The sequence below is a fragment of the Panicum virgatum genome, chromosome 3N (assembly GCF_016808335.1).
Source record: "Panicum virgatum strain AP13 chromosome 3N, P.virgatum_v5, whole genome shotgun sequence".
Lineage (NCBI taxonomy): Eukaryota > Viridiplantae > Streptophyta > Magnoliopsida > Poales > Poaceae > Panicum > Panicum virgatum.
In genome coordinates, this window is record NC_053147.1 from 55,113,382 (window position 1) to 55,128,247 (window position 14,866).

The following is a 14,866-nucleotide window of genomic DNA, read 5'->3' on the forward strand; positions in this document are numbered from 1 at the left end:
CACCGCTGCTCGCACCATTTGTGCTCTGCCCCTGGTGGGGCTCTCTCCTCCGCCCTCAACCCTAGCCTCCTTTTGCTGGAGAGTGTCGCTGAGCCACTCCAACTCTTAGCAACATGGATGTGGTGCAGGCGAGCTTCACCGAATCTCCATCCTCCTTGGCGCGCCGCCTCTCTTTTCTTCGCTCCGCCCGTTCTCTGGTGGGCCCATTGTTAGAACTAGGTTGAATCTATACAATCGGGATTGAATAACAAGCAACATCAAATCAACATGGGCCCCATCCTTAGAACAACAAGAGACCACCGATCCGGTGTCTCTCGGGTCGCGCCCATCGAAGAAGAAGATGGTAGTTCGGGGCCATGCCTTCGTCACCAACGCGGATCAGCCTCCAATCTCGGAGCTGCCAGTGTTCTTTTCTCACTAGATCCGGCACCATCTTGGCTGGATCTAGACGGAGGTGGCGGCCCCTGGCTTCGGTGCTTATCCAATGGCACGGAGTCAGGTGGCGGCCGTGGCGCACGGCCCTAGGGGTCGGGCACCTCGGCAGTCCGTCTCGCAAGCCATAGCTTTTGCTGCTTGTGTGACAGATTGGGGTCTTCCTCCTACACGACAGATTGAAGGTGGCTATTCCTAATGCTACCGACAGATCACGGTGGAGGGCCACACTTCGATCCTTTCCCCCCGAAGAATTTGGCCTGCAGATTCGTGCTCCTCTGTGGCATGCAACAAACTGAGGTGGCTGAATCTCGGATCAAGTAACTGCAGATCTCCAGATGAAAATCTGATCCAATTATGGATGGATGACGGTGGAGCCTGTGGTGTCGCATTCTCCCTGGAGTGTCGTCTTGAGATCCCATGTGAAGGTCTTGTGGCTTAGTTCTTCGGTTGTGGCGACCTTCCATTTGTCAGAGGGCTCGCTGTTGCTCAATTGTGCCTCTAGTGGATCTCTCTTGTGCTCATGCTCATGTTGGTTGCTGCACCTATCGTCGACAAGCAAGATTGGCGTTATTTTCGTCGTTCCTTGGCCAATGGTCGGATTTATCGACAGGTTGACATGATGGTTTAGTAGCTAGTACTTGGGAGAATTACTGGATGTATACAACGTTAACTTAGTACTGAATGTTGTGTACTAAGTATAGATATCTTTGGTCTTTTTATTTCTTGTAATAAGCTAGGCTGTTGGCTGTGTACGTCTATTGACATAGAGGCCGGATCATGTATCCGTTATCTAAAAAAAATCCTTGGAACAGCATGGTTCGATACATCTAAGATGCCTGCCCATAGCTAAATTATATATTGCTCCCAACTCTAGAGTGTTTGATTCGTGCCGGCCTGGATTTGAAATTTCTTGGATTTGTGGTGCCAGTACGTTGCAAGTTGGATTGACCAGTCCAGAGAGTCCAGACCAGCGTCGTCATTTTATTTTCATCGACACTTACTAGCTAATTTTGTCTCGCCCCCGTGAATCTTTAACACTTCATTTTCTTGACAGAAACAATCAAAAGACTTGAAACTAGTGTAAAAGAGTTAATTATATTTGCACCAGCCGCTGGTGAGCGCGTATATTTTTTCCTGCCTCGATTTGCGCCCGCCCTGTGTGTGGGCTGTGGGGTGGCGACCACAACAAAACGTATAGTATGTATGTAGGTCTGCAAAAATAAAGGAGCTAATACAATTTGGAGTTGCTATCATCAGCTAAGCAGAAAATGTCCGACGACGACGCGTCCTGCTGCTGCGTGTGCGTCTGCGTGCTAGTGGTCTGTGTGATCATGGTGCTTCCGGTCTACCGCCCCTTGAGCTTCTACCCCAGACTAGACTCCGCCGTCCTTGCCGCCCTCGACAACAGCGTCACCCCGCCACCGGACTCCACGTACGCTCTCCGGTTGACAGGCCGCAAGAGGAGATCTGGCTGGTGATGGGTGACATGCCCATGGAGAAGATTTTTTTTTCTTTTAATCCTTTTTAATCTAATATTTTAATAATAACCCATCCAGATCTAAATTTCTAACAACTAGCCCTTTTGGTCGCGCCAAGTCCCGTGGCGCGACTCCCTGAAGGGTCACGCAAGATGCTTCGGCGCGACCGAGCTGCCACCCTGGCACACGCGTGCCAGCGAGCCTAACGTGGCATGACTGAGTCGCGCCACATGCATTGGCGCGACTGAGTCGCGCCATGCGGCGTGGCGTGACTCAGCCTAATACAGATCCACCCGGCCAGCCTTCTCTTCCTTTTTCTCCCATTCTTTTTTTCTCCGATCCCCACTCGACCCGACCTCCATGGCGCCGCCCCTCCTTCTCCTCCTCTAGATCCACTCCATCCTCCACCCGATTCGAAGGGGAAACGAAGGAAAATTGATCCTTGAAGGTAACTCCTCCATTCTAACCAATTAGTTTTTTTCCATTTTGCCGATCTCCATCACTGCCTCCAGATCCAGAGGCGTCCCATCACTGGCCATCGCTGCACGCCCGGTGCCACCCGTCCCTAGCCGCGGTCGCCTAGGACCTGTCGCCGTCCCTGAACGCGGCCGCGCCGGTGCTTCTCGTCCCCAACAATGGCCGCGCGGCACCTGATGCGCTTCCGCGTGACCGGCAGGCCAGGCCCGCGGCCGTGCTGGTGCCGCCCGTCCCCACCACGCTATACTCTGCGAGGGTGCCGGCCCCCGCCCAGGCGCAAGGCAGGGCGGTGCCCATTCTCGGCCCACCCGCTGCTCCCGGTATGTCCCTCTTCACCAACCATCCACTGTCCCGGAGCTCGGGACCACCCTTAGGTTGCCGCCCCTGCTTTCTATGGCTCTCCTCTCCCGCTGGTTTATGACATTTTCATGTGCCTGGAATCATGCTTGTGTGCGGCATCGTCGAAATCTACTACTTGTTCTACTTTGCCAACATAACTGTCAATTACGATGACTCTGACCTGATAACAAACACATAGCTAGTGCCTTATTAAGTGACTACTGTACTACTCTCATAGTCTCATTGTACCCAGCCAATTTGCATCTCATGAAGTGTAGTCAAATGCACTAAGCTGCAACAAAGTCTGTGAACTACTATCCCGTTCTAAATTGTAGTTCACTTTAATTTTGTCCTAAGTCAAATTTCACTTATTATGATCAAGTTTATAGAAGAATGAACCAGTATTTACAACATCTAGTTAGTTAAATCTTCATGAAATATGTCTAGATAGTGTAGTTATTTTGTACCATCTTGTGTTAATATATTTATATAAAAAACTTGATCCAACATCAAAGTTACAGTAGTTGACTTAGAATAAAACTAAAGTGAACTATAATTAGAACATTGGGGTACAATCCATTTCCCTTGTTTCTTTTTTGATCCAACACTACTCTACTTGCACCGATGACTTGGCTAATAATAAATTGATGATAATGAAGCCATGTAATCTGTCTATAATATGGTACTTGAATGATGTAAGGTTATTAGCAATATTTTTACATGTCTGATTTATTTAAACTTATGTATTTCTTTTCTTAGATGATTGCAGGCATGGAAAGAGTATTATATTGTGTAAGAAACCTTTACATTCATCTCACCTCTCGTGTTTTTCCTTTGCTTATTTGTAGGTTGCTTCAAGAACGTGCTTATATAATCAGTACCTCCCGCGACGAACACATCCTCGGACAACACCAACGGTGGACAGAGCAGCTCCAGGCCCAGCGGTGGAAGAGAGTGTCTTTTGTTGCACATGGATCTTGTTTATCTATCATGCACTACTGTAATTTGAATTATTCTTATAGTGAACTTGTAATGTGCACTTTGTGGGCATGTATTGGTACTATTATTATTAGACGTGTAATGGACGACACTTTGTGCAATCGAGTATATTGTAATGTCCTATCAAACTGGTAATGTGATATCTACAATCTTGTGATTGGCAAGCAAATATCTTGTCTTGCAAGGAGTCGGGCCATTTCCCTTGGCGCCAAAGTATCTTGACCCAAATCTGGTTGGCACCAATGCGTGGGAGTCGAGTTGGCACCAATGCGAGGGAGTCGCGCCATTTCCCTTGGCGTGACTAATTGGCGCGTAACTACTCTAGTCCAGATCTGCTCAGTGCTACCGCGTGGCGTGACTCCTTTACAAGTCACGCCGAGTGTCTTGGCGCGACTCTTCAAAGAGTCACGCCATTTCTAGCGGTGTGTCTCAGTGAGAAGTCGCGCCAACCTTTGACCAGATTTGGCCCAGACCAAATTTTTGCTAACTAGTCATGCCAAGATAAATGGCGTGACTCCTGGTAACTGAAAAGAGTATGAAAATAAAATATAACAACAACTTGGAAAGCAAACATAGTAAAGAAGTGCTAAGCCGAGTTTAGCTTCTTATAAGGAAATCAAGGCCAAAACATCTATCATTTAAAAAAATTGATCTCCACGGCATTACAGACCTAAAATAACACCACACTGATAATCTTGAATAGATACACCTAGGCATACAAGTGAATGTGGGCACTGAGTTACATAATCCTACAATTTAAATGTAGACAGAATAAAACATTTAGCCATTTGTGGGCACGTCCTGATAATGACTTCCCATGCACAGGATGCATCGTCAGTAATGGCGCAAAGGGAGCCAGATAGTTAGGTTCTGCATCCTCTGAGCTTGATGTCTCCCCGGACTCCTTGCTGACGATGTCTTGAGGTGGTGCCTCCTTGCCCCTCCTACGAGGGGTTGCAATACCGAGAGCCCCTTGTTGGCCGCGACGTCCTCCTATGAAAGATAATTTATTCAACATATGTATAGCTAATTACAATCATTAAGTATTAGAAATAGAAATAATATTGTAAATACGGCACCTGTACATTGTGTACATAATATTGCAGGAGGGGCGTGGTCGGCACCTGTACATAATGTATACGTAATATTGCAGGAGGCAAGTCCTTTAAAGGGGCTCATCATCATTGCCACTCGCCCACTCGTTAGCCGTCCATTTTCATATAAATATCCGGGTCAATTGACAAATTGCATTCTCAAATTCTCAATGGCAAAGCATGTAATCGAAAATTCAGACATGGGTGCATATACAAATAGATAAACAAATGAGAGCGGGAAGGATCCATCAATCACAAGGCTAGCTCTCACACTGCCCGACAAAACCCCAACCGGAACTGCAGCAAACTTGCCCTACAGTTCCCAATCCTCTGCTGCTGCGAACATGCACACCTTCTCTCTCGCCAAGGAATGAGACCAGGCGCATCAACGATCAGATGTGCCTACTAATTTTCCACACACACACACAGAGAGAGAAAGAGAGAGATCACCTCTGCAGCAGCTCTGCAGCAGCAGCCGGATATTGACAGGAATAGTGAGAAGGTATCGCAAGCAAGGTATATATGCATGATCCATCCATGTATCCATCAGGAACAGCGAATCAAGAAACCACGGCCGGCCAAACCTGACTCGGAAGCCACGTCAGGTACCACCTCACAGTTCCCAGCCCCTGCCAACGGTGCCACAATAATGCAACGGGAGAGCAATTGCGAGGCGGCACCGTACAGATGGGGACGTTAATCGACATCCGCTCAAGAGAATGGCCCACGCACAGCCTCGATTTGGACCCGCCGTCTCAGAGCCTAACCAACTCAAATCCTAAAAAATCCACGAGATGGAAAAAAACTAATTGGTTAGAATGGAGGAGTTACCTTCAAGGATTAGTTTTTCTTTGTTTCCCCTTCGAATCGGGTGGAGGATGGAGTGGATCTAGAGGAGGAAAGGGAGGGGCGGTGCCATGGAGGTCGGGTCAAGTGGGGAGTGGAGGAAAAAAGAATGGGAGAAAAAGGATGAGAAGGCTGGCCGGGTGGATCTGTATTAGGCTTAATCACGCCACGCCGCATGGCGCGACTCAGTCATGCCAATGCATGTGGCGCGACTCAGCCTTGCCACGTCAGGCTCGCTGGCACGCGTGTGCCAACGTGGCAGCTCGGTCGCGCCGAAGCATGTGGCGTGACCCTTCAGGGAGTCGCGCCACGGGACTTGGCGCGACCAAAAGGGCTAGTTCTTAGAAATTTAGATCTGGATGAGTTATTATTAAATTATTAGATTAAAAAAGATTAAAATAAAAAAAATCCATGGAGAAATCACCCGGTCCAGATGGATTCACAAGATTGTTTTACAGAACGGCTTGGTCGATTATCAAAGTGGACGTAATTTCCATAAAAAATTGAGTTCAACTATATAGTTTTGGTTGTTATCATTCCAAAATATGAGCCCTCAACTTTGTGTTTTGCACAAGGCCCTCTAAATCTCGGGTACGGCCCTGCATATACTCGTAAACCACAAGGTTAGACTCGACCAAATAGCTAAGGAACGGGCCAGCACTGTGTGCCTTCACCGAAGACGGCAGGCGCCGCATCGTCCCCAGGTGTCGGGAACCATAGCCAGCAGTCGTGGTCGATGTAGTCGACTGCTGTGTGATCCGACGACACGCTCATTGCCACCGACGACAGCCGCACTCGGACGTGGACCGTCCCCGATGCCTGTTCCGTCGCCAGATCTGCTGCGACGCTGGGATACACGGCCACCGTACCTTGGAACGTGATGTCCGTCCATTTCTATACATAAATGCAAGAAAATGCTTCATTAATTAATTCTCTACCGATTAATCATGTAGTACCACTATTTGTTGACTTTTTCGTTTCACGTTTGATGTTTGATTGTTTGTTTTATTCCTGAACAATTAATAGTAGCATAGAGGTCTTGCGGCAATGGACTCTGGAAAGAAATTTATAGCTGGTATAGTTAGAATGAAATTTAATTGTGAACAGAGGGGGAGTACTATGAATGATTGATTCATTATGAAAGATTAAGCGGCACACGCGTAAGTGGATAGAAAAAAAGTGAATGAATGAAAACAACCCACCATTTCCTCCGTGAAATCCTTGCCCTGATCCGGGTTCCAATCTCGGGGGGCGTCGAGCATGGTGTCCTTGTACCAGGCTGTGGCAGAACAGTTGCGGTACCCGGCGGCGCCGTAAGAAACAGTTTTGAAGGTGATGTTCAGGGACAGCTGGTACCGAATGCTGCTGCTACTAGTTGTGGAGGAGAGGTTAGCAGGGTGGAGGGAAGTGAGGATTGCGTCGTCGACGTAGGCGCAGTAGTACCATCGGGAGATGGATGGCCCCAAGGGGCTGTGATAGACCCGGAGGATGATCACGCCACGCCGCATGGCGCGACTCAGTCGTGCCAATGCATGTGGCGCGACTCAGCCTTGCCACGTCAAGCTCGCTGGCACGCGTGTGCCAGGGTGGCAGCTCGGTCGCGCCGAAGCATGTGGTGTGACCCTTCAGGGAGTCGCGCCACGGGACTTGGCGCGACAAAAAGGGCTAGTTCTTAGAAATTTAGATCTGGATGGGTTATTATTAAAATATTAGATTAAAAAGGATTAAAATAAAAAAAATCCATGGAGAAATCACCCGGTCCAGATGGATTCACGAGATTGTTTTACAGAACGGCTTGGTCGATTATCAAAGTGGACGTAATTTCCATAAAAAATTGAGTTCAACTATATAGTTTTGGTTGTTATCATTCCAAAATATGAGCCCTCAACTTTGTGTTTTGCACAAGGCCCTCTAAATCTCGGGTACGGCCCTGCATATACTCGTAAACCACAAGGTTAGACTCGACCAAATAGCTAAGGAACGGGCCAGCACTATGTGCCTTCACCGAAGACGGCAGGCGCCGCATCGTCCCCAGGTGTCGGGAACCATAGCCAGCAGTCGTGGTCGTTGTAGTCGACTGCTGTGTGATCCGACGGCACGCTCATTGCCACCGACGACAGCCGCACTCGGACGTGGACCGTCCCCGACGCCTGTTCCGTCACCAGATCTGCTGCGACGCTGGGATACACGGCCACCGTACCTTGGAACGTGATGTCCGTCCATTTCTATACATAAATGCAAGAAAATGCTTCATTAATTAATTCTCTACCGATTAATCATGTAGTACCACTATTTGTTGACTTTTTCGTTTCACGTTTGATGTTTGATTGTTCGTTTTATTCCTGAACAATTAATAGTAGCATAGAGGTCTTGCGGCAGTGGACTCTGGAAAGAAATTTATAGCTGGTATAGCTAGAATGAAATTTTTATTGTGAACAGAGGGGGAGTACTATGAATGATTGATTCATTATGAAAGATTAAGCGGCACACGCGTAAGTGGATAGAAAAAAAGTGAATGAATGAAAACAACCCACCATTTCCTCCGTGAAATCCTTGCCCTGATCCGGGTTCCAATCTCGGGGGGCGTCGAGCATGGTGTCCTTGTACCAGGCTGTGGCAGAACAGTCGCGGTACCCGGCGGCGCCGTAAGAAACAGTTTTGAAGGTGATGTTCAGGGACAGCTGGTACCGAATGCTGCTGCTACTAGTTGTGGAGGAGAGGTTAGCAGGGTGGAGGGAAGTGAGGATTGCGTCGTCGACGTAGGCGCGGTAGTACCATCGGGAGATGGATGGCCCCAAGGGGCTGTGATAGACCCGGAGGATGATCACGGCGAGGATGACCGCAAAACACACAACCGCGCATTTGATGATCGCCCAATGGATGCCGGTCAGGCCCATTGTTCGATTTACTCTACTTATTTTGTGTGTTACATCCTTTCTCTTGATAGCTTTTTTATCGTCTTTGCAGGCAGCTAGTGTGGTTTTTTTTTTGCAGGTACTGTAAGATAATGGAACGAAGAGTTTTGGAATTTCGTAAATGTCGTCATCGATAGTCCCAGCCAGGTGTGAACGCCTCACTCATCCCATCCCAGGAGTACGAAATTAATGTACACTAGCTACAAATATGGCAGTAATATAATGCACTGTCCCATGTGTATCCAATCGACCTCAAGGCCTGATAGAGATCGAGAGGCTGATAGTAATGTGCATGCGAGAACGGCTTACTTGAAGGACTTCACGCGGAACTTCCGTTCATGTTCATCACGGCATACTATTTAACAATTGTGCTCCCGCGTCTACGTAACCCTGTTAATTATTACCCAGCTGCCGGCTGTGCGATCGAGCAATGCAAGTCTTCTCATTAGTACTAATTAATTCTATCACTCGCACTCTTGATTCCTCACTCCATACCGATGCACACTAGCTGCTTATTTTTCTATTGATTTTGGAAACTAAAGTCATGTTTGGATCCATCCAGTTTATAATAAATTGTTTTTTATAAACTGAGAGGTCTCCGATCAGGACAACTTTAATTATCTCAGTTTATAAAAACTAGATATCCAGTTCGTTAAAAACCTAGTATAATCTACTCTCTTTCAGTTAAAACCAGATTATCCCCGGTAAAAAACACAATATCCTTCAAAACTTTTGGATATATTTACGAGATTCTGGCATCAAAACGGGGTAGACAAGTCATTAGAGAGGAAAAAAAACTGGTTTAGGGTTTTTAAAATATGGTCTCCTAATCTTAGGGTGTGTTTGGTTGGGCTCCAGCTCTTCAAAAAATAGCTCTAGCTCCGACTCCTTACATATAACAGCTCTGACGTGATAGGAGCAGAAGTTGTGAAACGTTTGGCAAAATAGCTCCTCCTCAATTTAAGGAACCGCATGCAAGGGTGGGAGCGGCGAGAAGTTACTATTTTCAGCTCCAAGGAAAACAGCTCCTCTAGTTCATTTTTTGGAACTGCTCTCAGGTGCTCCCACCCAGAATCACTCCTTAAAAATGATGTTTGGTTTAGATTCAGCTCTTGACGCGTTGGGAGCTGCTCTAGGAGCTGAACCAAAGGGGGCCTTAAATTCTAGGTACACAGCAGACATGACAACAATAGATTGGCTGACACTGGACACTATATTGGGCTTCTTTAATTTAATGAGGTACGCATGCAGTATCCTAGTTGCTATCTTCCTCTCCACCATGCTGGACGCCATTTCGGACAAGGTGCGTTCGGGCATCCAAGGTGTCATCACTGAGGTGCAGGCTGATTTCCCCGGGTTCATCCGCAACAAGCTGTGCGTGATAGGAAAATACATCCTCAAAACCATCATCAACTTCTGTATCTCCACCGCCCTCACGTTATTTTCCGCCTTCGTCTGCTGGCTCATCTACTTCCGCCCATTCAATCTCCACCCGCGAGTCCACTCCGCCGCCCTGCTCACCTTTGATCTCGTCGCCCCCGCTCCGACTCCGGCGGCTGGCGACGAACCGCTTCTTCTGTACGACCTCAGCCTCAACTTGAGCTTCCTCAACAAGGGTGGGTGGTCGACGGTCCATTTCGACCACCTCACGGCGGAGCTCTACTACAACGGCATCAAGGTTGGCCCCTCCGACGACACGCTCCCCAGCTTCAAGCTCAAGCAGGAGGGCGGCCGGGTGGTACCGTCGGTGCTGCGCGGGCGGGCAAGCGCTGCTGTGGCGGAGGCGTTCCAGAGGGAGCGCGCGCAGGGCAAGTTCAACCTCAACGTCAGGGTCAAGACCACGCTCAGCTACTGGTTCTTTCCCCACAAGGGGACCTACTACTACCAGTACGATTGCTGGCTGAAGTTCCCGCCGGTGCCGGGAAATGCCACGCCGGCGTTCGCAGGAGGAGGCTTCCAATGTGGCGTCACCAAATGATGCATGCTACCGCGAGAGACTAGCCCTCATTTTGGTCCAAGTTGTATTTCTTAAGTATTCCTAGTTAATATACCGATTGAGGAAGTACGAGTGGAAGTATATGCATGTGGTACGTAGATCGGGGACGATGACGCTTCCCATGGTGTGTGAGGGGAAACAATTATATCTCGGTTTAATTTGCTTGTACGTTTCAAATCGATGATAAAAAATATTTATTTTTCTTGTCCCGACCGCCAATGATCAAATACATTTTGAGAAACAGCTCTTCTCTACAGATTATGTACCACAGCAACTCATTTTGTTTTGAGGTAACTCCTCAGAGCAACTTCTCTCTTCTCTCGTACTTTGAATTGAAATTGTTTTTTAGATAATGGAACAGCAGTTCCAACCTCTACACCGTTTCGGTGTACACAGGTGTTGAATTGTAGGTGAAGACAGCACTACTTGGGCTCCTAGGTTACATTGCACTGTGCACGTACTTGGCTCTTAGGAATTAAACAAAATACATTGTCGAAGTGAAAGGAATGATATAAGCAAAATATAACTACGAAAATCCCAACAGATAACAAAATCATTTAAAGCACTTTTATGTAGTAGCTAGTAACTTTTTTTCTTTATAAAGTAATGCAGGAGTGCTACCATTAAGCCTAAGATTACATAGACTAACCCGATGGAGATGCCAGACCAAGCATAGAACATCACTAAGCCTGGGAAGACGAAACATAAACAAACAATAAAAGCTAACACCACAAACTTGGAAAGCAAAAGACATCACCAACTAGCAAGAACGAACAACAACCAGCGAGGTAGCCTCCCAGAAATCTATCCACCGCAGACAAAACGTCCAACTGTTCGTCCCTTGATGAAGATCCACCTCTTTGTCAACGTGTCACGGATTAGCTTGGTCATAAAGAACTCCATGGTAATTAACCTGCTTCTAGCTTAGCTGACGACCCAGCACCGCGTGCCCGCATCAAAGATGGCTGGCGCCGCGAGGCCTGGCGGCGGGAACCGTAGCCAGCAATCGTACTTGTAGAAGAAGATCTCAATGAAGGGCCACATCACCCTGTACTTGATTGTCAGTGACAATCTCAGGTTCACATGCACCATCCCTGCTTCGAGCTCCTTCTTCAGCCATGCCGTCACCATGGAATCCACAGCCACCATGCCCCGGAATGCTGGGTGCAGCACCTGCATTCATCAGCCACGAAGGTACCATCATCCGATCCACCAAATTAGCCTTAGAATTGATCTACGACTGGCTAGAAAAAGGGCGTACGGTTGTGTTCTTGGGGCCCTGGCGAAAGGGCGTTGGAAGTGCATCGTCGGCTGGGCCAAGCTTGGTACCGCTACCGCAGAAGGCGGTGGCGCTAATGTCAAGATACCGGATGCTGAGGCGGCTGTGAGAGTTGCGGAAGCTGACGTTCACGGCCAGGTCGTACTGGAGATTCGGTGGCTCATCTGTGGTGAGGTTGAGGGTGGCGAGGACGGCAGAATCGACGGTAGGGTAGAAGTGGTCGGGGCGGTAGAGAAGCCAGAGGATGATGATCACTGAAGTGAGCGGCGTCCAGAACTCGATGCACTCCCACACTTGACCGAGGGCAGCGGAGAGGGCCGTGCTCACGATCGACCTTTCCGATGGCATCTCCCAAAACTGCTTTGTTTGCTCCGCTTATTCTGTATCTTGTTTGGAACAATAAAAGCTCTTGCTCTATCTTTTGCTTGGTACTATATGGTTGCTCTCTATCTCATCTCTCAATAAACTTAATGAAGCAGTTCAAGCAAGGCCTTCACTCCCTCTCGTTCCTAGCAATTAGGGTGCTAGTTGCGTGGACGCCCCTCCGTTGCTGTTTTCAGATTATATTATTACTAATACATCAACCTGCGCATCTTATCTATTGGGTGACTGACAACCACTACAAGATAAATAACATCTTCCAACTATCTACCATCCCTGTGGGGAATGACTTTGACGTCAATTAGTTTATTGGTAATTTGAAAAAAAAGGTTGTGAAAGTGTGAATGTACACTAAATACTGTCGGCCACTTGTGAGAATAAATGACAAGATAGCAAAGCGGTCGTTGGGCATTCACACCATATACTGTCAGGAAAGATGTAATATCTTGTAGTGAACAATTTAGTTCAAAAAGAAAGTAAAGTTATTTTAACAACAAACAAATGTACTAGAATCGTAAACCAATTTCATAGTTTGGTTGTTTTTTTTTTGCGGGGGATCATAGTTTGGTTGTTGAGAGTATCTTTTAGCATCTATTACAACAAAGACCGTACTAGAAATAGTAAATATTCATCTAATAGATAAAATTCCCCGGCATAGCACAGCATAGAACCGTAACTACAAACAAACCATAGAGAGAGTACTAACAACGTGGCGACACATTCATATCCGTCTGAAATGTTGACCTACTGGGCAATCTATATATATCTTCACCATCCCCGGCCCGACTGTTGTTTTGATAATTTTTTTAGATTGACATGTTGATTGTATTTGTCTTTGCGGACCGTACCTGCACAAAATGGACAAGCACGGCATCTTCAGCTTCATCGCAAGGTGAGTTAATTACCAGTGCAATCTTGTGCTAGTATCCAAGTGACCTATATGTAGTCATATATGTTTGATTCTCATATTGCTCCCCACCAGTTGGCAGTCGCTACTCTTCCTTTTTGTCAAAATATGTAGGCCTGAAAGCAGTCAGATATGATCCAAAAATGCCTGTGTCACTTCCACCTTTTTAGGTCTGAAATTCAATTGGAATTAATATTCTTCCATACTGAGCGGTGCCGAATAAGGATAACCGTTTTTGGTTTTCTCGGTAATATTTGGGATGAGCCCACTGTGCCGAGACATGAATCCCGCGGTTGTTGCTCCTCCGACGTGCAGCAAACCTACCATGCGCTGCTCTACCCGACCTCCTCTCCATTCTGGTCCTCACAGCATGCATGGGAGACCACCCGCTTGCGCTACCGGTGGGTCCTCGCCGTTGGAAGCCGCCCAACACCAGGCAACTGTATAAATTCTAATCTGGGCCACATAATGTTGATCTAAAAAACATACGGGGGAGCTGGGAGAGGATGGATTTGCAAAAATGTGTTTAGGGTGAGCGGTTAATGTAAAATTATTCAATCCGCCGTGCCACTTGGATGAATATCCTGTGGCCTGGATTAGAATTCGCACGGTGCACAGAGAGGTTAGTTGCATATGAAACACTATGCTTTTTTTACTTTCTTCTTTTGCGAATTACTTAGTACAAAAGCAGACACACTCACAATGCACGCACGCAAACCCTACCACTAGGAGCATCTCCTAAGACTGGGCCGGCAAAATCCTCGAAATTTGACGAAGTCACCCCAGGCTCTTCACTGTCGTCGACGAGAATGCCGTCTCCAATTGACAGTACAGTGCCGTTTTGTGCTTTTAAGTTTTATCACTTGATGTAAGTAATTGTAGGTCGTTCGTTGTTACAGCGAGAAGGGTGCTGTGCTACACATGCATGCTTGTTCGTTGGCATATGCATGTCACTTGACGGGCAAGCATTGGGTTCCGGCATCGAACACGGCGGGCGCGGCGTCGCTCGGCGGCGGCTTGAACCACATTGGGCAATCGTAGCGGTAGAAGTGGCCAAGCCGGGTGAATCCCCGCACCGTGTACCTAAGTTGTAGCGACACTCTGACCTTCAGATGAACCAGACCTGCCGCCCGCTCCCTTCCGAGCTCCGCCGCCACGTCAGGGAACACGGCCACCTTACCCTGCAACGATGAGCGGAGCACCTGCACATACTCAACGAGAGAGACCATCAGTTATTTAAACTTCATCCGCTGTTCGACGGTGAAGGGAACTCGGACGCACGTACCGTTGTGTTGCTCGGGCCCTGGCTAAAGGGCGTCGGGAACGTTCTGTCGGGGAGGCCGAGCATGAAATCGCCGTAGAACGCCGCCACGGCCACGCTGAGGTACTGGATCTCGACCTGGGGATGCGAGTTGTTGAAGCTGAGGTCGACGGAGAGGTTGTAGCGGATGGCGTCCGTGGAGTCCGGCGGCGGGGTGGTGCTGCTGTCGAGGGCGGCCAGGACGGCGGAGTCTACTCTGGGGTAGAAGCTCAGGGGACCAAGCGCCACGATTAGCCAATACACGGGCACCAATATTACGCAGACCACCAGCACGCTCAGGCAGGCGCAGTCATCGTCGTCGGACATTTTCGTTCTGCTTAGCTGGTAGCAACTCCAATTGTAGCTCCTCTATTTTGTAGAGCAGAGCCAGGAAGATATATGCGCTGGGACGTACAGTGC

General features: G+C 48.0%; 1 protein-coding gene across 1 annotated transcript; it reads right to left on the reverse strand.

Moving 5' to 3' along the window:
• Positions 1–11,112: 11,112 nt before the first annotated feature.
• Positions 11,113–12,206, reverse strand: LOC120667901 (NDR1/HIN1-like protein 10). Its single transcript, XM_039947890.1, has 2 exons — positions 11,841–12,206; positions 11,113–11,752 (listed from the first exon to the last, which is right to left on the reverse strand). Exons 1-2 carry the CDS (start codon positions 12,204–12,206, stop codon positions 11,504–11,506), a joined length of 615 nt encoding a protein of 204 aa, XP_039803824.1. The 3' UTR covers positions 11,113–11,503.
• Positions 12,207–14,866: the final 2,660 nt, after the last annotated feature.

Excerpts from the sequence above, each read along its gene's own strand:
- LOC120667901 (XM_039947890.1), bottom strand. The coding sequence starts at position 12,206 with ATGCCATCGGAAAGGTCGATCGTGAGCACGGCCCTCTCCGCTGCCCTC. Across the intron at positions 11,753-11,840 it reads AGGGCCCCAAGAACACAACC|GTGCTGCACCCAGCATTCCG; the intron begins GTACGCCCTTTT and ends TGATGAATGCAG.